This window comes from Tinamus guttatus, unplaced genomic scaffold (assembly GCF_059628265.1).
Source record: "Tinamus guttatus ecotype Peru unplaced genomic scaffold, ASM5962826v1 Tinamus_guttatus_pri_ptg000193l, whole genome shotgun sequence".
Lineage (NCBI taxonomy): Eukaryota > Metazoa > Chordata > Aves > Tinamiformes > Tinamidae > Tinamus > Tinamus guttatus.
In genome coordinates, this window is record NW_028288727.1 from 2,683,716 (window position 1) to 2,707,995 (window position 24,280).

The following is a 24,280-nucleotide window of genomic DNA, read 5'->3' on the forward strand; positions in this document are numbered from 1 at the left end:
ATTAAAAGAAGAATAGTTAAAGTTTCTAGAATTCCATTTTATAAATAGACTTCACGGTCATTAAATAGTTCTAGGGGTCCCTGAGAAGAATAAGCACTAGCTTTAATCTATTGTTTTTAATAAAGGAAGTCCTGCCCCATCTGCTGGGTCAGAATCACAAATCATCTATCTTATTATCTAAGAATAAAGACTGAACATTAGTCATATTCTTTTTATAACACAGAGTGACCGATACTTCAAAGCATTGTCATTGCCACTCTTTGGCAGCAAGGGAAAACGTCATGGTGCTTCACTCTTATCTTGTGTTCATATGCTTGATGGACAAGTTAAATGAAAATTGTCCTGAGCTATGAACCAAACCCTGACAAAAGTGGCTCTTATAGTGGTTTGAAATCTGGAGGTCAGGCTGACATTCCATGGCAGCGAGTGTCAGACCACACAGCACTGCAAGACACGCAGGAAGCCGATTGCGCTATCTTGTGCTGAGACTTGGAGCCTCAGAAGTGGCTACTCAAGTAAATAGAAACCTCAAAAATGTATTTATGGAAATAGTGGATGTCAGCAGACTTCAAAGGGGAGAACATATTGATAATTGCAGAAAAAGGCCCAGAAGCATTTGAAACACTGTCTGTCCAAGGTTTTGTGTGTATGTGTGTGCGTGTGTGTGTGTAGACTTCTTAAGAGAAAAATAACTGGGTAAGGGTGAAACTACCTCCAGTCTGAACTGGCAGTGTTTTCACATCTGATCAAATGTCTCTGTTTGCATTGCTGCATTTCCAGCTCTGGTGTCTGCAAACTGAAGGCTCCCCTAGCTCAGACAGCAAAACCCAGCATCTGAAGCATTGCTCACGCCAGAGGAGCTCTGCCGACGACATCTGCTGAGCTACTGTCTCCGGCAGCGTGTCGCTGTGAAGCCACTGCATGAGAGAGGAGTGCCTGGCTCAGATGGGTCTTACCTGCCATCACTGAAGCAAAAGGCTGCTGAGGATCGAAAGGACATTTCATCCTGCCGGACTCCAAGTTCTGAGCATCCAGCCTGAATATTGTTTCCTGAGAGTAAACACATATCCATTATCCTGCTGTGGCTGCAGAGAAAAACTTGCTTGGAAAAACTGTCCTGCTAACATATGAAGTGAAGGTGTATTAGATCACGCAGCTGTCATGTCAGCATTGATGTTTACAGTTTGTGTCTCTGTTTTATATCTGGGTGCTTTCACTCATTGCTTTAATGTATCCTGCTCATTCTATAGCAAAATGTAAACCTTAGAAACATAAAATAATTTTAAAAATAAAGAATGCATTGTTCATTTCTATTCAAATTAAAAGATGGATTGCACTTAAAAGGCACTGGCTTCTATTTGGGAAAGTGCTGATAGACTCTGCTGCAACAGGAGACTCAGAGGGATTCTGGCTAACTCCAAAATTTCTCTAGGGACTGCTGAATAATGTTCACAACAGACACAGTTCGGCCCCTTTTAAATAAGAGTAGCATATGATCTTCCTTGTTATTTTTAACAAGGCTAGTGATATGAGCTATATCAGAATAGATTCTTGTTGTAGTTCCCAAATACATTGTGACTAATTCTTAGGTCACAGAACAAGGGCATAGGAGAAGAAAATGAATCGTTTAAGAATGATTCCTGGTGTTTTAAATAGGGTGATCTTATTTTTGTACTTGATTTTTTGTTAAGGATTATTTGAACTATTATTACAGTTATGAATTGCCAAATTGGTCACTTTTATTTTTTCCTTTCATTAGTTTCTTAATTGCTTGCTTAAACCTGAACCCCATCATGAGTCCTACTAGAAGCAAAATTCTTACTCAGAAATGTAGGGTAAGGTCGTTGCAGGTATGGAGGCTTTCGGCATTTTGTTGTTAGGGAAAGAGTCTTGCTTACAGAAATGTCGCTAACATACCACATCTCTACAGATATTTAAAATCCTACTGGTATTCAGAAATCAAATAATTTTAGGCTTAACATCTATTGTAGATGCACACATCTTGAAAGATAAACCTCTGGCTGCTTTGATCCGATACTTGAAATAGGATACAGTGTCTTTAAGTACTTATTTCTATACCTCCACAAATAATTGCTAAGTATACCCAAAGATGGCCATATAGGATCAACCTTCACAGCACACTAATCCAGTTTTCCATCAGTATACATCCAATTACAAATGATTAAAGCTTTTTATTTTACTGAGTTATCTTCTAAACTCCCCAGGCTCAGAAGACAAAAGCCGAGGATATTGAATAATTAAGCTCTTTAAAAGAAGAAAAAAAAATCAATTTCAATCTATGAACATAAATTCCATTTCCACCATCTATCATGGCATGAAGCAGAATTTAATCATTGAACAGCAACCCTTTTTACTGCCCCAAACCTTTAGGATATCAGGTAAAACCAAATCCTCAGGCTACCAAAGTAGGTCAGAGCAGAGTACAAAGTATTAAAGTTAGTACAAAACTAAATGAAAAACTAAACATTTTTTTGCTGATTGTAATATGTTACCATGCCATCCTCATTTCTCCAAACAAGTGTAAACCTGAGCTGCTTGGAGGAGTCTGGCAGTGTCAAACACAAGTAGACTGTCTCCACGTTAAGCTGCATTTGAGTGACTGCTACATCTACAGATCAACATTAAACATTTCAGATTTCGCCCAGACAAACTAATGGACGCGAGCAGGCATTCACACAGAAACTAGCTTCCTGCTTTCACTCTGGACAAAGCTTTTAAAGAAAAGTCTGTCCCTCAGAGAGCTGTGGCTAGCAGCGCTGGCTGGGCCCAGGCTCCTCCTCATCAGCCAAGAAACGTTCTGGCAGAGACCTCAGGAATAGCAAGACCAGGGCTTTAATCCTCTTTAATTGTGTGATCCTGGCAGGCTTTTGTACTACTTCAAAACCAGTGTGCGCTGAAGTTTGGTGTCACCTGATCTCTCCCGACTCGTCTGCCACCAGGCAGCAGGCCGGCAGCAGAACCACCAGTGCCTTGGCAGTCACCAGGGCTTTCAGGGCCTTCACACAGCTATCTCTGGCCCTGGCTCTCCCAAGCATCCCACAGCTTCCTGTAGAGACTCTTAATTACTAAACATCCATTCTTGTAGACAGAGATTAGAAAAAAAAAGGACAACTAACAGAATTCATCTGGAAAAAGTGATTCAAAGCATGGGAGCTCTGGCTTGGGTCCCCACAACCCGGGGACATTTATTGCTTCCCGTCAAACTCAAAGCACTGTGTTTGCAAGGAGAAGGGAGACACAATCTGCCTGAAATGTCACTTCTCTCTGCAGAGGCAGCGGCTACAGTGTGTTTGGGACATAAGGAGGGCATTTCATGCCATTCAAAGCTGTGAATTCACTAAGATCTTGCATAAATTCACCATTGCTGCTGAGCAACTGGCGAATGCCAGGCAGACAGGACTGGAGCGGCAGTGAGGTGATTAGGGAATATAATATGGGGATTTGTCTTCTTCTCTTGCAAGGTGATCGATCCGGTCTGGTCAAGAAATGCCTCTTGTCTAGACTGGCTGCCAGACTGAATAATTAGGCCAAATCCATAATTTCATGATGTCTGATGAAAACATCCTTCATAAATGGAGTCATTATAGGTAGGCTCCAAGAGGTCAGTTGTTTCTACTGAAATATTCAAAGTACTGTAGCAAAGAAGCCTGCAGGATAATTTCTTTGCAAGCCCAAATACGCAGTGCACAGCAAACAACACTGAAACCATTCACGATTTCCTAGGAAAGCTCTGCTCAGCTCTGGTGAGGCCACACCTGGAGTATTGTGTGCAGTTCTGGGCTCCCCAGAACAAGAAGGACATTGAGCTTCTAGAGAGGGTGCAGCGTAGAGCAACAAAGAGGATTAAGGGACTGGAGCATCTATCTTATGAGGAAAGACTGAGCGAGTTGGGCCTGTTTAGTCTGGAGAAGAGAAAACTGAGAGAACATTTGATCAACATGTTCAAGTACCTGTGGGGTGATTGTAGGGGGGATGGGGCCAGGCTTTTCTCTGTGCTGGCCAGTGACAGGACAAGAGGCAACAGGTGCAAGTTGAAACATAGGAAGTTTAATCTCCACATGAGGAAGAATTTCTTTCCTGTGAGGGTGACAGAGCCCTGGAACAGGCTGCCCGGAAAGATTGTGGAGTCTCCTTCTGTGGAGATCTTCAAAACCTGCCTGGACTGTGTACTCTAGGCTGGTACAGGGGGGTTGGACTAGATGATCTCGAGAGGTCCCTTCCAACCTCAGGCATTCTGTGATTCTGTGTGAAAGGAGCAACAAGAGGAAGATTTTAGACAGCTTCAGATTTCTGTAACACAGGCAATGTCCCTGGGTTGGTCAACAAACTCACAGATTAGGTGGGATAAAAAGATGGGACTCAGCGTGGGCAAAATAGTTTTCCCTAGTTTTTTTTTTCTTTTTTTTTTTTTTTCCCTAAGAGCATTGGTCCTTGATTCTATATGTCAGAATAATTGTGATGTGCACATATTTCAGATTATTGTGTTTAATAACGTATCATGGAACCTAATTTCTTATATTCCAGAATTTCGCTTAGACCCAGGGAGAAGAGAAGGAAGCTGTAGTGTTAGAGAACGACTGCACTGAGGGCAAGCAGCCAGGCAGGTCACTTCCAGCCACTGTTTGAGAAAATAGCTAATGTTATAAATATAGCCAAGGTGTTATACGTACAGGAGTTAGAGAGAGACTTGTGCACTAAGTGGCTGATATACAGGACACAATAGCAATTTTTTTCTGCTGTGAAGGTTTGGTTTAAAATATTTACCACTTGGGAGAGAGATTTCTGTGTCATCAGCAAATGAACACCAATCAGCTTCTAAGCTCAGTGTAGGGATATGCCACTAATGACGGAGGATACCAGGATATTCACTAGGCAACAGGGTTGTAAACTATTTGCAAAGGGCTGAGATGCTGTCCTTCAGCTCAGGCTCTGAAGGGTTCATTTACAAACTGTACACTATCTTTAGGCATGAGGAATAGAAAAACTTTGAGGAGAGAGGAGTATGTATACATTAAAAATGGAATTATGAATCTTGAACTCTGCAAGTGTAAGCAGAAAATATGTGGGGAAGTGACTTACTAGAAGGCAAGACATCTGGCTTGAATGTGCTCTTCACTTAGTTAATCATGTGAAAGTGTCATTTCTGAGGAAGTTTGTGTATTAAGTCTTACCAAGAAAAGTGCTTTGTGCAAGAGCGATATGCACATATCAAATGTGAGCACATGAGTTCTTGTCTAACCTGTAAAATCCACCATTTACCCAGTTATTTATGTAAGCTGCTGTCAGTTCATTTTTTATGCACTCACACAGTATTCTCAAATCTGTGATGAATGCTAAACAAGAGGAAGGTTACTCCTTGACGTGTCAAAGCAGTGAAGAAAATAAATTACCTCTTTGTGAGTTCCAAGTTCAATGTATCCACAGAGAGGGTGAAATGCTCCCGTGCCACAGGCATAAACGTGGGTCCGGTTGTAGGGCTGAAGAACTCTGATAAAATTGGCACATTCTGTCTATTGTGAAAAAGAAGAAAAAAAAATCATTTCCATACTTATTTTTTAGTAATATTGTACATTGTGCAAAGTTCTAACCATAGTATCCCTGTACTTAAGTCAAAACTACTGTAACAGTGGTTGTTTACTAAACAGTTCAAAGTTGTGATGGCTGAAATCTTGCGGTGGCTTGACCAAGCAGTTCATCCATCAGGCTTCCAAGCTTATTTTAGTTATAATGCTCGCAGTCATGAACCACGATAAGCTGTTTGGTAACAACACAGTTTGGAGGATATCTGTTCACTTGCTCATAATAAACATTCCCTGTCAACAACTGCCCAGAAGTAGGAGAGCCTCAGGATGAGATTGACTTCAAATTCTCCTGCTTTTGCCCCCAATGAAGGGTTCTGCACAAGCACTTACGCCAAAGATTACATGATAAAAATTACTGTGGGGAAGTGAGGGGAGCTCTAACATACTTCAGAGTGTATTTTTGTGTATGAGTGAGCTCTCTTATAACAACCACATCCTACTGGTCCATTTATACGGACATTTCTGTGAGTCTCAGGTCAATCCCAGCTCTAGAATAAAAATATTCTCCTTCCTTTTTTGGCTGAGGATGGGAATAGATCAGTACAAATCCTGCATGTAAACCAGTATCAGCATTTTCCCAGTGCTCAGGAGAGGTGATGTTTGGTTCTTGTCTGCTATAAAGATAAGGGTAGAAATGAGTTATGATAAAAGGTTGAAATTCCTCAGGCAGAGAGCGGAGGGAGTGTTTTGAGCTGGAATCCACCTTGCTAACAGACAAATTGGATGGAAAACACAAGATTTGTGGAGAGAAAAGGAAGAAAATTTATTATATACCTGGAAAATGCTCATATTTATGATGGGCTCTAGACACATGATTTAATTTGTGCTATGCAAAAGACATTTTTATATATATATATATATATATATATATATATATATATATATGAATTGACCTTATATACACAGAAACTTTTAAAGAAAAAGACCTGTGGTCCCAAGGAAAAGTCTGAGATTTTGTTTTTAACATTATGTCACCACAGCTGGCTACAAAATAAATCAATTTGTAATATGTACTGCTAGTCTGCTTCGTTAATGACTTGTAATGAAGTTACATTCAGGATGTTCCTAAGAAAAAGGAGCAGTTTGATGGGAAAGAAAGGACTGTGATTACAGCAGTAGAATCATATGCAGACTCCTGTGGATTTCAAATCAAATTCTCCGAGAGCGTCTCCCAGGAAACACTTCAGAGGAAAATCTTCTCTCAGTAGTATCTATTCCATAAATTGATTGTAAGCATGGTTGCTACTTACCCTATTCAATATCTTTTCTTGGAGAACTAATATTTAAAGAAAAGCATGAAAGTACAACGATTTTTAAACGAATAACTTCTTTTATTCATCTTTTTCCACTCATTAGGAAAATAAATGCAAAATTAAGAATAGTTTAAAAACCCAGTTTTGGGAATTTAGAAGCAAATATATGCAGACGTACTACATTATTAGTAACAATAAGGAAAATATATATACTATACTTACATGGGCATCTTTCCCCGCTAGTTTACACAATTCCACCTTTTCTTTTGCTGCAGGCCAGTAAATCTGTAACATAGTTAGCATTAAAAAAAGTCAGACAAAGATTATAAGTATTTTAACTTTTTCTGTAATAGCATCTTACCTATTTCCTTGAAAGTACAATTAATACATGTTGAAGGAATTTACACATGAATAGAAATGAATGAGGCTATGAATACATGTTGTTACACAATAAGTACAGAGGCTTTAAGTCTAATCCCTGTTCTCTTCCTTTTTCTTTCTTTTTTTTCAACTTATATATCTGGTTTTTAAAAAGGCTTAGGTGATCTGGCTAGTACACCTTCTCACTGTCATGAATTGCTTATATTTCAAAAAGACATGATGAGCCAAATCATTTTTAGATTATACTGACTGCAAAAGAGGGAGAATTACATTTGAGATGCATTTAGCAAAATAGTTTTTTCAAAAAAGATTAGCTCTTACTGCCAATTTTAAAAATGAAAAGAAGTTTTGTTCTAGAAACTGAAGGTAGCTTAAGGGAAATTTGTAAAACAAAAAGTACATTTGACAGAAATTAATAGCACACTGTTTAATAACAGTGTGCTATCAACAGCAACTGAGTTTACTGCGTAAGGCACGCAGATTTAGAAAATTAGTTAGTGGAAAATCATGTACCTTACATAAATTGTACTGCATATTATTATTATTTCTTCTGTTTCTTTCAACTACTCTGCAGAATCTAGTAAATTAGCTCTCTTGATATTAGTGAAGATACATTAATTAACAGAAGATAAGGCTGACTTCAGGCTGACTCACTGACTTCAATTCATCAGCTGAAATGGGATATTATTCACTTTATATTTGATTCTATTAAATTCAAAATAAAAACTAAACACAAAGTCTTTGAGAATCACCATCATAATAATGTATCTTTTTTTCCATCTTATTTTGTCAAGAGATAGTTACAGATGCTTTCATAATTAACTGTTGTAAGGCAAAAAAAAAAAAAAAAAAAAAACCCTGAAACAAAAAACAGTGCTACTAATTGTTGATTAGAAAATTGTCTCATGTCCCAGGAACCAATATATAAATTACCCTGTACCCCGTAGCCTTAGCTGCTTTGCAGGAGAGGATGTTTGCTGTGTGCAGATGAAGACCTCAGAAGCTGCAGGGAAAATGCCCTTTTAGTCACTCAGTTGTTGACACCTTGTAGGATGTAAGTCTACCACAGCATGCCCCATGCACAGGTTTTTCCCGAGAAGGAAAACTAGAGATCGACAGCCTTGCCACAGTTAAAAATCCATAGCCAATGTTCCCTTGAACCTGGAAACAAACTTTCCATTTCAATTCTTTCTGTACTATTCACAGTGAAAATGAATGTGTTGGAAACCAATTTCCTTTCAAGTGAATTTAGTTAACTGTGATTAGAAGCTATTAGTATATATATTTTATCTAAACCTTATTTCTTAACAGCAGTAGATACTTAAATTAAGAGATAAGGCAGCATACAAACAGCTCAGAACTGGAGCACAGATTTACCTTCCTAGAGCATTTTCTCAGATGATGTAATGATAGCATCTAGATGCTAGAGCTCCATATGTATTTAGCTGTGATAGTGTGTCTGGATTACACAATAATTCCAGAAACTATAGAGGAAAATATTAGGATGGTGGCAAGGCCATCTAGAAGAACCTAAGTTAGCACCATAGAATTCATCTTATCGCTGCATGGGCAGAGCAGGACTTCTAGCACTTGTAGCAATGGTAACACTGGGATGAAGGAGAGTTAGAGGCTTAAGAGGACCTGGGGAAGAAAAGCTGAAGAGAAGAAATTGCTGGAGGATTATAAAACTGTGGTTCTACAGATACCTTTGGCCAGGTTAAATTAAGATAAGTTCCAATCTTTTTCACATAAACCTTATGTCTAATTATGCCCAGGTTTCCCATATCATCAAAAGAGAATGGTAGAGGCTTTTTAGAGATCTTGGAGAAAGACATTTTTTGACTACATTTAGACATCAAAGGAATCTGACTCTCATTTTGGGGACCCCATTCTACATACTAAGATAGCACATGTTTCCATAGCTTTGACTCTATCCTTAATTTCTGTTTGGATTTCTTCATCAGAAATAGACTTTGTTGCATAAGCTGGACGAGTCAGGATGAGATATATTAATTCCCTGTCTGGTTGACTGAGGAAAAGATCACAGTCAATCATGATAGAAAAGTCAATTGTTTTGCTTTCTGGCTACTCAACAACCTCATTATTCAGCATTCTGTAAGGACCCATTACTCAATGAAAAATGTAGCTAAATGATCCAACTTAAAAATCAATATACAATTATGTAGGGGGGATTTAGAGTGATATTTATTTAGTTTCTGTATGAGAATTGAGAGGTTCCCAGAAACTGTCATTTCCAATCTGTAATAGGTTAAGAAAATTGCATAATAAATAATGCGCCAATGTACTCAGACATAGAACATAAATTTAGTTTCCTATTAGATCACACTGCCTACAAACAGGACTTGTTCTCCAAAACATTGATACACAAATGATTTTATGCACAGGAATAGTCTCACTGGCTTTTCATATGCTCACATTTACTTACATGAATGCATGCTAACTTTTTTATATGGATAGAATTAAGGTGGGGTATTTTATTTTGGATATTTTGTTTAGTAATATGCAAAAATAAGGCTAGATGTTTTAGTAGTTCTTTTTCTATTTAAAATTTTTGAGTTTGCAGATGGTTTGGTGTATTGAAATTGGTTACTTTGTTTCAGAAATTTTTCTCAGTTCAGGTGTTCATTTCACAAGAGCAATCTCCTTTTCAAAAGTCTTTTAACTAAATTCCTCAGAGAAAAACACATGATGGCAACAACAACAGTAACATGGTAAATTAGTATCATTTCATGTTAAAAGTAGCACAAGCTATATGTCATATATTTCATGTTTGCATTTATATCTGAAATGTTCAGAGAAATCTTAGAATAATTAGGTGGGATCACCTTTAAATGAAGAATGAAACCTTTTTGTAATACATGAGCCATTCACTTGAACAGAATTATCTTCATCTTTTAATCTTTAGTTTATTTTTCTTGTAAAGTATCTATACCAAAATTCAAAAGGTCAAGGCTACTATCATGATATCCAGACTTTATCTTTTATAACCCAATCAAAAAAAAAAAAAAAAGCTATTACTTTTAAAGAATTCTGAAAATATTTTCTTAAATTTAGTAATAAGAAAGAAATGAAAAACCTCCTAATGAAGGCAAGCCGATATGTTCTTTGCTAGCAGAGTGAAAGAAAACCTCCCATGAGTACAAAATTAAGTAATACATAAATATAGGATAGATGAGGTATCACTTTAAAGGGAAACTGGAAATTGGTTTCTGATTAAAACAAAACATTAGAAACCTCAAAGGGCTCCCTCAGATCAGCAACAGAGTGATTTTAAAAGTAACCCTTTTATATTCTGCAAGTATGTATTTTTACTATGAAAAAGAGTGCAAAAGGAAAAGTTAATTTAAAAGAGAAAATTTAGAAATATGGATACATAGATTATATGTATCAGTATATGTGTATTACATAAATCCGCCCAATTCAATTTTACATGTGGTAGAGCTCCTCTTAAATAAATAAATAAAGCACTTCATATTGCCTCATGGAAATTAAGTAGTTCAGCTTTAGATAACAGAAAAAAAGAAAAATGGTTCGCTGAGTAAAAAAATGACTAAAAGAAAATGAGAATGGACTGAGTTGAATAGAAAGCAGCTACTTATGGAGATCATGAGTAGCTAATGCAAGTGAAGACTGGAAATATTATGCAAGGAAAATCAAACAACTAGAAGGACTAGAATTATGAACACTGAGAGGAAGTGAATATAAATTGAAGGAAAGGAAGGAAGGAAGGAAGGAAGGAAGGAAGGAAGGAAGGAAGGAAGGAAGGAAGGAAGGAAGGAAGGAAGGAAGGAAGGAAGGAAGGAAGGAAGGAAGGAAGGAAGGAAGGAAGGAAGGAAGGAAGGAAGGAAGGAAGGAAGGAAGGAAGGAAGAGAGAGAGAGAGAGAAAGAGAGAAAGAGAGAGAGAGAGAGAGAGAGAGAAAGAAAGAAAGAAAGAAAGAAAGAAAGAAAGAAAGAAAGAAAGAAAGAAAGAAAGAAAGAAAGAAAGAAAGAAAGAAAGAAAGAGAAAGAGAGAAAGAAAGAAAGAGAGAAAGAAAGAGAGAAAGAGAGAAAAAGAGAAAGAAAGAGAGAAAGAGAGAAAGAAAGAAAGAGAGAGAGAGAGAGAGAAAGAAAGAATAAAGAATAATAATAAAAAATGGCCCATACTGGAACATGAGAGTAACAAGGTTTTGTGAGTAACGACCTTCTTGGAGAAACTGCATGAATTATCCCTTAACTCTAGTTACTGCAAAGCAGGATCAGTTTATTAAAGGAATAATGGCTATATGAGTTGTGGTTGAAAATCAGGAATGAGACCATTGGAGGAGTGTGATTCCTGTCAGTGCCATGTCCCTAAAATAGCTGCTCTCACACCAACAGTGAGCACTTGAGTGGTCCCATTGAGGTCAATGGATTTCAGCAGCTCTTTAGGTTTCACTGGAGCCACTCGCATGCTTGGCACATGTGCTTAAACACTTCTGTATCAGTAGGGTCTCGGGTACAAGAAAAACCTCTAGTGTTTTATTAGTGGCACATGTAGCAGCAGCTGGATGTAGCGGTGTCTGGACTGAGGGACACCAGCTGCCTAGCATGTCGCATAACACCCACTCACCGAGTCCGAGTCCTGTGAGAACAAGGATTGCTTCCTTCCTATTTCAAAGGAGCTGCGTGGAGCACCCAGGGGATAATATGTTTATTTTAAATAGCTATTTTCTGCAGCAAGAGACAGTGATAAAAAGGTCTTTAAAAAAAAAAAAAAATCTGTGTACTAGCTTTTTGTTACATTCATGATAGAAGGAAGAAGAGACAGTAAAATTTTTGCTTCCTGGCATCAAAATATTTCTGCAAGATCTTGTGAATCCTGCGATCATGAAAAACATGATTCAGAAGCACAAATTCACTGATGCGAGTGTACTTGCAATGACAGTCCCTGCTGTGGCTTCCAAAAAACCAAGATAGATCAAGCTGCAACATCCCTGTCATCCTGGCACTGAGAAACAACACATGCAATGATGTTTCCCTGAGGAGCTCTCATTCGTCCATGAGAAAAGAGCCCCTGTGAAAAAGTGATTGTGACTTAGCCCAGTGTGATCATAGAGCAGGTGCAGTAAAGGAGGCAACATAATCCCAAAACATGAATAAAATAAGATCAAGTTTAATCCCAGCCTTGCCACTTTCCTGCTCTACGTTACACTCAGATACTAATTTTCCCACCAGTAAAATGAAAATAATCTTGCTTGATTTTTTCTTGTTTTTTAAACTCAAATGAATTCATACTTAGAAAATTAAAATGAAAAACAGTAAGATCAAGCAGTATGGAAGAAATATGTGATGCTGACAACGAAATGAGAAAAAAAATGCATAAAAAAGGACTCTGTCACATTGTGGAATAAGACAACAATATCACAAATATCCAATACAATAAAAATGAGTGTTCATAGATTGCTTCCTGAGAATCAGGATGTTTGTCACTCCTCTCCTGACCTGCCTAGGATCATTTCACTGAAAATTAGAGCAAGCAGTAGAATTTATTGAATTCCTCAACAAAAGTCAGAGAGCATTTCATGCTTTTTTTAGTATGAGTGTCTCAATTAAAGGGAAATGGAGCTGATTTTAGCACACCATGCATGTATACCAGTTGGTCTCTAAATACCTCACATCTGTTCCACTCATGAGCTTGGTATGGGAAGTTCACAAATTAGGAAACCGCACAGATTGTTCTCACATGCAGTCCTGAGAGGAGGGTTACCCTAAGCAGTTCTTTTATTTAGCTCCTGCTGCATTTGTCATACTCTCAAATTCAATATTTTAAAGTCATCAGTAAGCAAAAGAAGTAAATACACCTATGTTCCTTATCTGGATTTCTGCCTGTATTTAAAAACCTGAATAGATTGTCTTTACAATTAGATTTTAAGTTTAGTTTTCTTTTAATAGTTTTATGAAAGTATCGAGATTTAATTAGCCCTCAGGGACAGTCAGAGACCTCTGAAAGCCAAGAATATACTCCTAAATATCCTTTTCTTTGGTATCTGTCAGGCATCTTCCTTCTTTCAACAGGTACATGTACATCCAGCACATTTGTCCGCGTATGGGAAATATACTTCCAGGGAGACATTTGACAGGGCTTTCCAATTCATGTTCTCTTATAGTAGCAGAAAATTGGATTTCTGAAAGATATAACATGATATATATAGTGGTAGCGAAGAGGATACGGGGATTGATTTTGTTTGATTTATAGCACTCTGGTGAGGAAAGTGCCAGGGTCAGTGTATTGCATTCTTTATTTTCACAGTGTCGTCAGTCTGAGCAAAATTCACTGGAAGTCACAGGGACACAACACCAGTTGATTTGGATGCTTTGCTTCCCAGATTTTTGGTAATTTAAATTTGGCAGGTAGTTGTTAGGTAGTAAATTCTGATTAGAAGGAAACAGGCTCTTTTTCTATTGCATTTGTGCAAATATTAAAGTGAGATCTTAATATGCCAAAGTTCTTATCTTAAAACTTGATCCTTTATCAATCACAATATAAAAATAAAAAGGCCAAGCTTTCCAATATTTGTGTTTTTATGCATTATATCAGAGATATATTATGAGCATATGTGAAAATTTAAAGAAAATGGACCAGATGTTTATTTCACTTACATTGAACTAAATCTTGAAAAACTTCATTGTATTTACACTCGATTTTCCACAGTGTAACACAATAGACTTTGGTCTTCTATCTATTTCTTCTAAACAGAAATTGTACACCAGGATTTTTAGGATAATGGTATTGCTCCTTACATGTCTGTCATTTCAGACTGAAGACAAGTCCTACCTTTGAAAAACTCTGGGCCTGGAAGGCATAAGAATTTTCAGACAGCAGGATACTGATTGTTCCTTACACCAAAACATATCACAAAAAATGAAAAAAGAAAAGGCAGAGGATGTTTATGGAAAAGTAATTTATGGCAACAATGCAAAAGGAAATAATAGAGACACTTTCTTCCATTTAGAAGTGCTATCATTATTGTCACAGATTGCAGGCTCGGTGTTTTGATGCAGTTGGCTATTTTGTATTGGTAAACATTCTTCAAACTTCCGCTTCTTCTACACAGGTGCTAAATTCAGGTTTGGCAAACAATGTTGTGGACTCCAAAGGCTCACAGGTTCAAAACAAGAGCAAGAATCAAGGACCATTAAGCACAAAGTTATCACTTCTGTCTTCTAAGTGTTCCTAATCTGAAATATTATATAACTTATGCTCTTCCTTCAGTTTCTGCTGCTGGCCATCTTGGGCAATAGGACACTTTGCAATAGGTCCCTTTGTAGGACCAGTCTTGATTTGTTGTAAATGACACGTAATACGATTCCTATTTCTGTGAATTCTGTGAGGAAAAGAAGTATCATAAAGCATTCAGAAACGAACTCTGACAATCAGAAGAGATCCTTTTTGTGCCAAACTCATGGCCATCATCATGCAGACAACACCCCATGAATGAATTCTCCATATGAGAAAGTACATACTGTGCCCAGGTCAAACAACAGCCTCACCCTGATCCTTTCTTCAGAACTGTCTTTACCAATGGCATAAACCCAGGTGGACTCGTGACTGCTCTCCTCCCTTGGCACTTGGCTTATTTTAGACTTATTTTAGACTTAGTTTATCCAGAACTTTCCAGTCCTCAGGTCTTCACTTCTGGGACTTCAGAAATAGTCAAAGACATCTTCTGTGTAACTCTTAGGCCTCTGCTTACATCCAAAAAGTCTTGAATTTTTTTTTCGTCCTTTTTTTCTTCTAGCTGGTGAAGAAAGTCTCTTCTCCTGAAAATTTCACCCTCAGACTCATCTACGGCTTTTCCTAAGAGGCAGAAAGCCTTTATTTATTTATTTTTAAGGTACAGGATAAGAAGTATTCGGTAAGGAAGGACCAGTCTTAGAGTTTCAAGGCCAGAAAAAGTAGCTCAGATTTTGTATATATTCTGGAAGACTCTGACTTGAAGACAGACCTGAAGCCTAGCTTCAGAGCTGGCTAAATTCCCCCTGGGCTCAGTCCTAATTGAGATAACACTCACGTGGGCTGACAGGAGGTTTCCTGGGGCAAGGAAGGTAAAACTGGGCTCCAAACTCATGAGGCTGTATTTTGTAAATGTATTTATAGACCTATATATGTATGTGCATGTGCGTACATGTGTATTCACACAGAGACAGTTTTTACTACCAAATGTTCACAGTTAAAGTCAATCCAAAAGGAGATTAAAAGATTAGTCACAAGACGGTTGCACCTGGTAATATCAAAACAAACAACCCACAGTAACAATTGCAAATTAAGGATGCTCCGAGCGACGGTAATTTGTGAGCCCGTGCCAGCACATCCTGGGCAGATCAAAACAAGCCGCTGCAAAGTCGCTCGTAGGACCTGACATGTTTATCTAGTTGGGCCACATGTGGCCGTGTCCCCTCGCAGTGACAGCTCCTGCGGGCTGGCAGCGCTTCAAGAGCTTGTGGGTCCCCGATAGCATCCCGGCCGTGCGGAGCCGGGGGGGCCGTGCTGCCCAGGCACCCGATAGCCGCGCGGCCGGCACACTGTGCTCATTTAGCTTTCCAACAACAAAACAACTAAGGTTTGGAGCAAACTGTAGCAAAGTTACTGTTCCAGCAGGCTCTTGGAAAATAAGGCTCCTACCAAATTTCTTCTCCATCTGCTAACGCTATTTAAACGTGTTTCTTTTTAAACTGCCCTTCCCCTGGTTATGACATAGCTGTCTTCAAATTTATTGTCTGCATGTGGAGCGCTGTGACAAATATAAACCACTGCTCCTTTGTGCCTCCTTTCGCTGAGCATACTTCTTTTCTTTATTTAATTCTTAAGAATGAACCACAAATCCTCCTATTTATAAATAGCTTACAATACTTGACAGGGGTCTCAGGATCTCTCAGAAAAAGATGTTGGTACAGATTATGTTATCCATGCAACAGGGGCTGTGGGCTTCTTTTAAGTCCAAGTTAATAGAAATTACATTCTTGACATGGAAAAATGGTTGTCCTTCGTTAAACATTAGGTATTTGTAGATCGCTTGATTTTAAGTCCTCTGCATTCTTGGGGGGACTTTTCAGTTATGCTATGGTAGTTTTTATTGCTTTATAATAAGGTTTGCAGTGGAAACTGGGTGGATTTCTCTCAAGCTGCCAGCTAAGGAAGTTTTCCACCAATTGAATAAAAATTACATTGACTTGAGAAAATGTGAACTCAAGACGAACTATTGATTTATTCCATTAGGAAAAAAATACACTAGGAAATAAAACCATAACCTAATATGTGTAAGTTCAATTAAGTTAGGTAAATAATTAGGTTATAAAAAGGAAATCATTAAATGATATATATACTTACTCATGTATATTGTTATATTACAGAAGAGAACCGGATACTGTGCTCTGGTTATTTTTTTTTTTAAATACTATCATGGAAATATCTAAATATGCTGTATCAGACTCCACAATACAATTTTGCCAGTTGATTATATCCACAGAAGGAAATATACTGAGAGTAAACTGTTTCAAACTTAGGCTTTACTTTTTAGGTGTATCAGCAGTTTCCCAATACAACAAATTGCTGAAACTGAGAGCCTCAGGGAATCTCTAGATCAACTCAGTATTAGACTATTAACACTCAGTTTGTTTTCAAAGAAAGAAGAAAAACAAAACATTGCACAAGGTTTCATTCTAGTTTCAAAGCTGTTATATCTGCCTCCCCTCCACAGCTCACTCTCTGTAAACTCTCCTTCTTCCAGCCATTAATAAACCCTTGATTTACAGGAGGAAATTTAATATTCTAATTAACTGTTTCCATCTTCCGTGGCTGCATAGTAGAATCCAATATATACTTTTTTCCGGAAGCCTCCTTATTCCAAAGAGTACAAAGGACACACTTCAGACCCTCGTCCTCCCCACATGTGTGGTTTCCTTGCACCGGGAAAGCCTGGAAAGGAGCCGCCTGGCCCGGCGCCAACCCAAACCGCGGTCAGTCTAAACACGGCGCGGGGCGGACGCCGCGTGCGGACGCTGCGCTGCTACCGGAGCGGAGCAGCTCCCTGCATCCTTGCAGCTCCCATCGCTGCCCTCACTGACATGTAGCGACTGGCCCTGAGGTGATGAACCAAAGAGCATCATCTCGTGTTGCCCAAAAGGGCAAAGCTATGAAGTTGCTGATTAGCCACTGAGACCGTGGGAATCAGTACAGACTGATGCGCTGAAAAGCTGTCAAGCCCCTTTCAGCTGTTTAAATATAATTTGACTTATCCTAAAAGTTAAAGGCTACCTGAACACTTATCCTGAAAAGAGAAAAAGAGGCACCTTTACACCTCCAGACTATTCTTTAGTCCAGATACAAAATTGTTTAACTGTTTATAAATTTTATTCTCTTTTTCTTTTTCTTTTTTTTTCAGGTTGCCACAGGCTTCTAGGCATTTTCCATTCAGTTTATCAAATACAAAGTCTAATTCAAATGCAGAGTTTTTGTATTACAACATCTATATTGAGTGGGGTTGCCTGATTCCATGTTAATTCTTTTGGCTCACACTGTATTCTGTGCTTCTTTAAAAGCTCAACATCCATAATAATCATAATTGGTCTGTCTAAAGTCAATGTAACCAGTTTGACCAGTGGGTCTGAGGGCACGAGGGGCTGACTCCTCCAAAGAGCTCCAGACTAATCAATCGCCCTTGAACATGATGGGAAGTGACAGCTCCCAGCACCTCTCAGGAGGAAAGCAGCACCCCACAGAAAGAGAAGTCCTCTTTTCACACAAACAAGATTTCATTTCTACAGAAAGCCAATGCCAGAAGGCAACTGGTAGCCTGAAAATCTGAAATATAAATAATGCAGTTACCACTAAAACATCCTGAAAATATAACATTTTTTGAGCAAATGGCTGAGTTGGAAGATGCAAGTTAATCAACTGTGATAGTTTTCAAGAGAAGAAATTTCCTATAACGCTCAGAATCTGAGTTTTAAAGAAACTGCTGTGTGGATCACTGCAGAAATCTAAATAAGATATTCACTTTAGTACTAGAAACTGTTCTCTGTAAAGGCAGCATGTGTTGCATTCAAATATGCAGAGCAAAACTCTCTCCTGTTACACCTGCTAAGTCCCCAGGCTTCAGTCGTATTAATTCAGGCTCAGTTACGCTTTAGGACTGACAGCAGAACATAGTCATTCAAAACCTCCTGCTTGTGCTTCAAGGATATATAAAGCACAGCTGAGAATTTAAATTGTCTTCAACAAGTAGAATATCTGTAACAACCAGGAAAGCAGTTTTCATGTGTGTTCCTAAACAGGCATCTGTTTTTTATATATAGCAGTCAATCGTGCTTGCAAAAGCACCAGTTCATCATGTCTATGGGAACTACTGAAGGGTAAATTGCCACTCTATTATCCAGAGTTAACACATTGCTGCAAAGCACAGGCAAGGGAGAGGTATAATAGATCCCAGTGGAAACTTCCCCTATCATTCATTACTAATTCTAAATATTAATACAAGTGTTAATATTAAAATTGCCACCAACATCCTTATTAGAATCAAAATCGCTTCTGTGCTGAGTTTACGGTAATGTAAACCTAGTGACATCAGAAAGCAGGGAAAGACCTGTCTTAAGTTATCTTATTTCTAATGCTCTCCTTTGAGAAACTTATCCCTAACACGAGAGGAAAAAAATAAATAAACACTCTGAGCTGCATCTTTACCTATTTGCTAATGTTTTGGTTTTATGCACTGCAGAGGTACCTGCAAGGCAAAGGCTGTAGGACGTCAGTCTCACCAAAGGTCAACTGCTATGAGAAATTCAATGTATTAAAGATAATCCATGTAACAAGGGGAAGCAAGATTATTAAATCCTGGTGCAATGCTTTGCACAGTGAATCTGTCAGCTACCCAATAAAGCAAAAAGAGAAAGAAAAATGGAGAGGAAAGGCCAAAAAATGAATTTATCAGATGAAATCTGTGGAAAACAAACTGACCTTTTTTACATTTTTGTTTAAATCAACCAAGTTGAGCAGGAAGATGTGGTCTTTAGCCCCGATTAGCAGCCGGCCTCTCTCCTCATCTAGCAGCAGGGTTCGAAAATCAAGCCCCTCGGTTGAGCCCAGGAATGGGATGCAGCTGTTTGAAAGCAGCAAGTCTGTGGGAAAATGAAGAAAATCTTTATAATCAAAATGTTTACATATGACTCATTGGTGTCTTTTATAAATATATGCAACCAGCATGGAGTATGCCGGTGAGATAACTGCAGTCTTAAAGCATGTCTTTCTAGGGTCATAACACAGTTCCTGTTAACCTTCATTTTCTTTAGGGATTTTTACTTCCAAACTGGGTAATATTTAATTTCACAAATGATTTTTTTTCTACATGTAATGTACTTAATAAATTATATACATAAAAAAAGGAATTACATCCTTAGTAACAAACAAAAAAAAGACAAAACTTTGGAATATATGCACCATGCCTTTTTTTCTATTTTAAGAAAATTCATGTATATTGTAATATTGATGCATATTACAGAGTATTTGATGCTTTATATATAAAGTCTTACATAAAGCTCATTTGCTCATTGTCTAATATTAGGTCTTGATGTAAATTGGAGAATTACTGTATTGAGAATTGAAAATGTGAATCATCACCCATCAAGAGCAGGCATATCCACACGGCATGGTACCAAAATGTGGGCAATTTAGAGGCATACTGAGGTCAGCACCCAGCAGAAGTGCCACTTTTACTGCCTTGAGGACTCTGCCCTCCTTATGGAAGTGATGATGGGTGTCTTTTCCAGTATCCTTGTCTGTTCTGCTAGGAAAATCAAGATATGGCTCTTGTAATACCTTGTTTATTTTATCATCAAACCTTTTCCTATTAAAAGCACAAATTTTTAGCACTTAAATTTTACTGTGATTTAATAATGGCTTCCAATCTGCTTCAAGAGGTAATTAAGAAATATATGTTTCTCTATGAAACTACTGAAAGAATCCATACTTCTCCTATAATAATAATAAAAAAAAACTAACAGGCCATAAAATAAAAAGTCTGAAACTCTTTGCTTAATGACTACTCTGTGGACCAAATTCTGAATGAGGACACAAGAAACGTAGAAAAGAGCACGACAAGAGTACAGTCATGTTGGGCAGCTGTTAGGCTGGGGAGAACAGAAATAAACATGTGAATCAATTCTTCCACAAGCAAATTCTCGAAGCTAAACTATTCATAAATCTTGGGGCAGAAAAGCAAATCCTGTGTTCAATCGAATATAAAATTAAGGGTATTTCCACCTTCCTGGTACTAACCAATATACTCTATCCTTCCTACTAGAGAGAATAGGTTTACTTGGATCAGTACAAGTTATTTACATTCCCTGATCATGAAAAAAACAGGGTCAATGTTCTGCAGAGGAAGAATCGATCAAAATGCAGAGAAATTACCCCTTTGTCCTAAGGTCTCTCACAAACTATGTGACAGGAAAGGCAAAGATTAAGTCCTGTTTTGAGGTAATAAACAGTATTGAGGGAGAAAAAAAATAGCATTATTCAACCAACCACCTGGTATATAATTATTGTAATTTTTATTTGGCTCTGGCACTCCTATATAAGTCTATGTGGTTTTGCCTGGCGCGCTACTGAGTGTTGTAAGTGTACAATCTGAAAAAAAAATCTTGTATTGCTCCTATTCCCCTAGGTAATATTTGTTTGGCAGTACTTTGAAAAATCTTACTTCACACTGGAAAAATAAATCAAATGTTAAGCTCCATGCCACTTTGCGCCAGTACTGTCCTTACTCACATATCTTCTGTGCAGCCAAAAAATGCTGTCAGTGCTTTGCAAATTGGTAACACTTTAACAGACCTGCTTATTAATTGATAGCAAGATCACTCAGGGGCAAATAACATGTTTTTATAAGCACCTAAGTCCCATTCCAAATACTTCTTGCCCTGGAACTGTCTGAAGAACAACAAAGGCTGAAGAACAACAAAGCCAGCATTATAACTAAATATAAATTTTCTAAAAGAAAAGGAAAAGGCTCCCTGGACACTAGACTTTCAAAGTTTACCTCACTCTACTAGTGTGTTTTCACTCAGTAATTAAAAAGGATTTAATCCTCCTGATACATTTGCTTATTAGGTTCTGTGTTATGGGGTAACCACTTCTAGTGATAATGCTTTTTGCCTTTCTTTTTTTCCTCCTGCTAATTTGTAAGTATGTCAACATTAGACACCATACTGAATACAAACCTTCTCCCCTGTTTTTCTAGACTGAAAATTCTTGGTACTGGGTGTAACGGAGCTGTCCACGGAGAGTAGATGCTTTGATGCTGACCACAGCATAGCGGGCGGTTTAGGTCAGTGAGAGTTCCCTTGGGCTACTCCAACTTGGCTCAGCTGAAACTCCAAGTATTGTTTATCAGCTGAGCAGCACTTGAGCTCATTTCTGAGTAAACTTCTTCCTCTTCTCTGCACATGACATCTTTGATGATGTAAGAGCTGGCTGCATTCAAGCTTATCTGGTCCACTATACATACAAATAAATGCCTTAAAAATTGCAATCTAAATTAAACCTCAGTTTAACAGCTGTTTTTGCACTTAGTAGAGAGCACAGAGTATGGAAGCAGAACATGGGATGATAATAGACAGTATTTAGTTCTTCACAGGCATTAACTTATGATTACACAGGCTACTGCATTTCAGCAACACAAATCAATTTCTGTTATGTCTGCCCTAAATCTTCTCTGAGGACAGACTTCCAGTCTTATCACTGTGCTAGGCTGTGTGACATGGGTACCTTGGATGGAGAACAAGCTCTCCACTCCATCCACAGGAATTTCATCTTAATAAGGAGAACATAAACGTTCACACAGATACACTACACTACTCAGCTTCATTGCACAGAGTTGGGGACTATGTAGGTGTTGACATTTAACTTGCCAAAATATATAGAGCCAGCTCTCCACATCACTGAAAGATGACTGAGACACTGCTTTCCACTTTCTATTCTTTTTAGTTGGCAGGAAAGGTCTCTGACGTGAGCATCCCAGAAGGGCAATAGTCATCTATTGCTCAACTCTTCTAGTATTTCTCAGTAAAGCAGTAAACTATCACCTAGGACAGCCACAACGGGAAGGGAAAAGGTTGTCTCATGGCTGAAACGCCCAACTGGGAATGCACATTGTACAGTGCCTTGTACAGATATTTGTCTCACTGCATCATACTGAAAGCATCTGTAAAGGGTACAAACTGCACTGACAGCATTGCTTGCAGATTTTTTTTTCTTGTCATAAAAAATAACACAAGTTGCAAAGTGGTGAAGAATCAGGTTTTCCAATGCTTTTGCCCAGTTATTTACTATCTACTGAAAAGAGAACAGAAATAAAACTCTGAGAATGGCCACTGATGAGAATAAACCTGAAATTTGACCTAGTAAAATCTGTCAAGTAAACATTAGCAGAGAACTGATTAAATTACAGCCAAATTAATCATTGTACTCACTCATCAAAAACAATCCAACCTTAGGGCTTGGATTTATCCTTCATGGATAGATATGTTAAATTTCATCAAGGACATTACCCTTAAAAACATTACCATGAAAATACAACTTGTCCATTGAGGCTCTAGAGAATACATTCTGCTTAGAAAAACTTGTTGATTTGTATCACTGTATCTCTGTAGAAAGCCCAAAATGGAAATAGCATTCTCACAGTGCACAGAAACATAATTAGTTTCAAGGATAATCCTTTCTGAGTGTGTTTTCAACATTCAGTTTATCATATGCTTGCTGTTTTACTAAAGAGTAACTATTTTTCCTTTCCTTTTTTTTTTTTCCCTCCCTTTTCACAGGCCGCAATCTGACCGTTAAACAAGTATTCAGCAAACTCCCTGCCTGGTTAATGTTTCATTCTTCATTCCCAAGCAATGGTAGAGACTGAAATAGTCACTGTTTTTCTTCATTTATAAAAATCTCAGCAGAGCTGGCTCACAACAGCTCTACCATTACTTACATGATCTACAGCTGCAGAGCCATGGCAAAAGGCTTCTAATGAAAAATTGTCAATGTGTTCTGGTAATATTCACTCAAGTTGTGGCCTCCACGACCATGCTTTCCTTCCTCAACTCCAGTATGGTGTAAGCATACAGCTATCTGGAACCTGTTTGGCCAGCACTCAGAACTGCTGTTGTGGCCAATCACAGAAATTTCTGTAAATTATGGGCTAGGGGGACTTAATTCCTCTCATTTGTGGGAAGGGAACTCCTAAACCTGTTTCTAAACATCTACATCTAATTACATTTTTGAAGGACCCTATGTTTAAAGCCTGCATATGTGTAATTCTGTAATTTTTCCATACAGTCAATAACAAAATGTCATATTATTTTCCTCCAGATAGGAAGAAACTCTTTAACTCATTGGCAAAATACCCATGACAATTTGCATGGGTATTGTCCTCCACTGGACTGCTGGACTAAAATCTTCATAAAACATTAATGCACCAATATATTTGGCTTCTAAAATATGAGTTTAAAAGATACAATTGACCTCAGACACATATGCGTGCAGGCAAAAAGAGTAATTTCACTTTACTACCAACCTCTACCTCTTATTGCAAGAAGTAAGTTATATTTTATTTGGTTGCATCTCACCACATGCAATGAGGATTTGTGATGCATGGCATTTAGTTGCGTCTGTTTTGCAAGGAATTTAACTGGGTGGTGAGGAAAAACATTACATTAGGGGAAAACCATCTTTCCAAAAGGATGTGGATTAGCTGGAGCACAGAAAACTTGTTTTCTTGTTGGCATAATATTGTATCAAAATCTTGCTTCTCTTTCAAACCAGGCCTCTGCAATTTAATCAGTCCCTCTACTTCAAAGCCTGGTGTACAGCCAGTCTATGATGCTGGCAGCATGTATTCTGAATCTGGAAGAACTGTAATACTGCAGAACAAAATAGATGTTAAGCATCAAAAATACAGCTCATCTAAGCTTGGACTAAACAATTCTCGCTTATGTTTATGAAAGTATATTTTGGTTGTGTCT

At 38.1% G+C, this 24,280-nt stretch overlaps 1 protein-coding gene across 2 annotated transcripts in view; it reads right to left on the reverse strand.

Annotated features, from left to right (window-relative positions):
* Positions 1 to 24,280, reverse strand: part of SEMA3D (semaphorin 3D) — a 137,929-nt gene that overhangs the window by 57,438 nt on the left and 56,211 nt on the right. For both annotated transcript variants that reach the window (XM_088523517.1, XM_088523516.1), the window contains exons 3-6: positions 19,230 to 19,390; positions 7,079 to 7,141; positions 5,412 to 5,531; positions 957 to 1,050 (exon numbers count right to left, since the gene is read on the reverse strand). In XM_088523517.1, the coding sequence (XP_088379643.1) occupies positions 957 to 1,050; positions 5,412 to 5,531; positions 7,079 to 7,141; positions 19,230 to 19,390 (438 nt within the window). The remainder of the gene's footprint in view (positions 1 to 956; positions 1,051 to 5,411; positions 5,532 to 7,078; positions 7,142 to 19,229; positions 19,391 to 24,280) is intronic.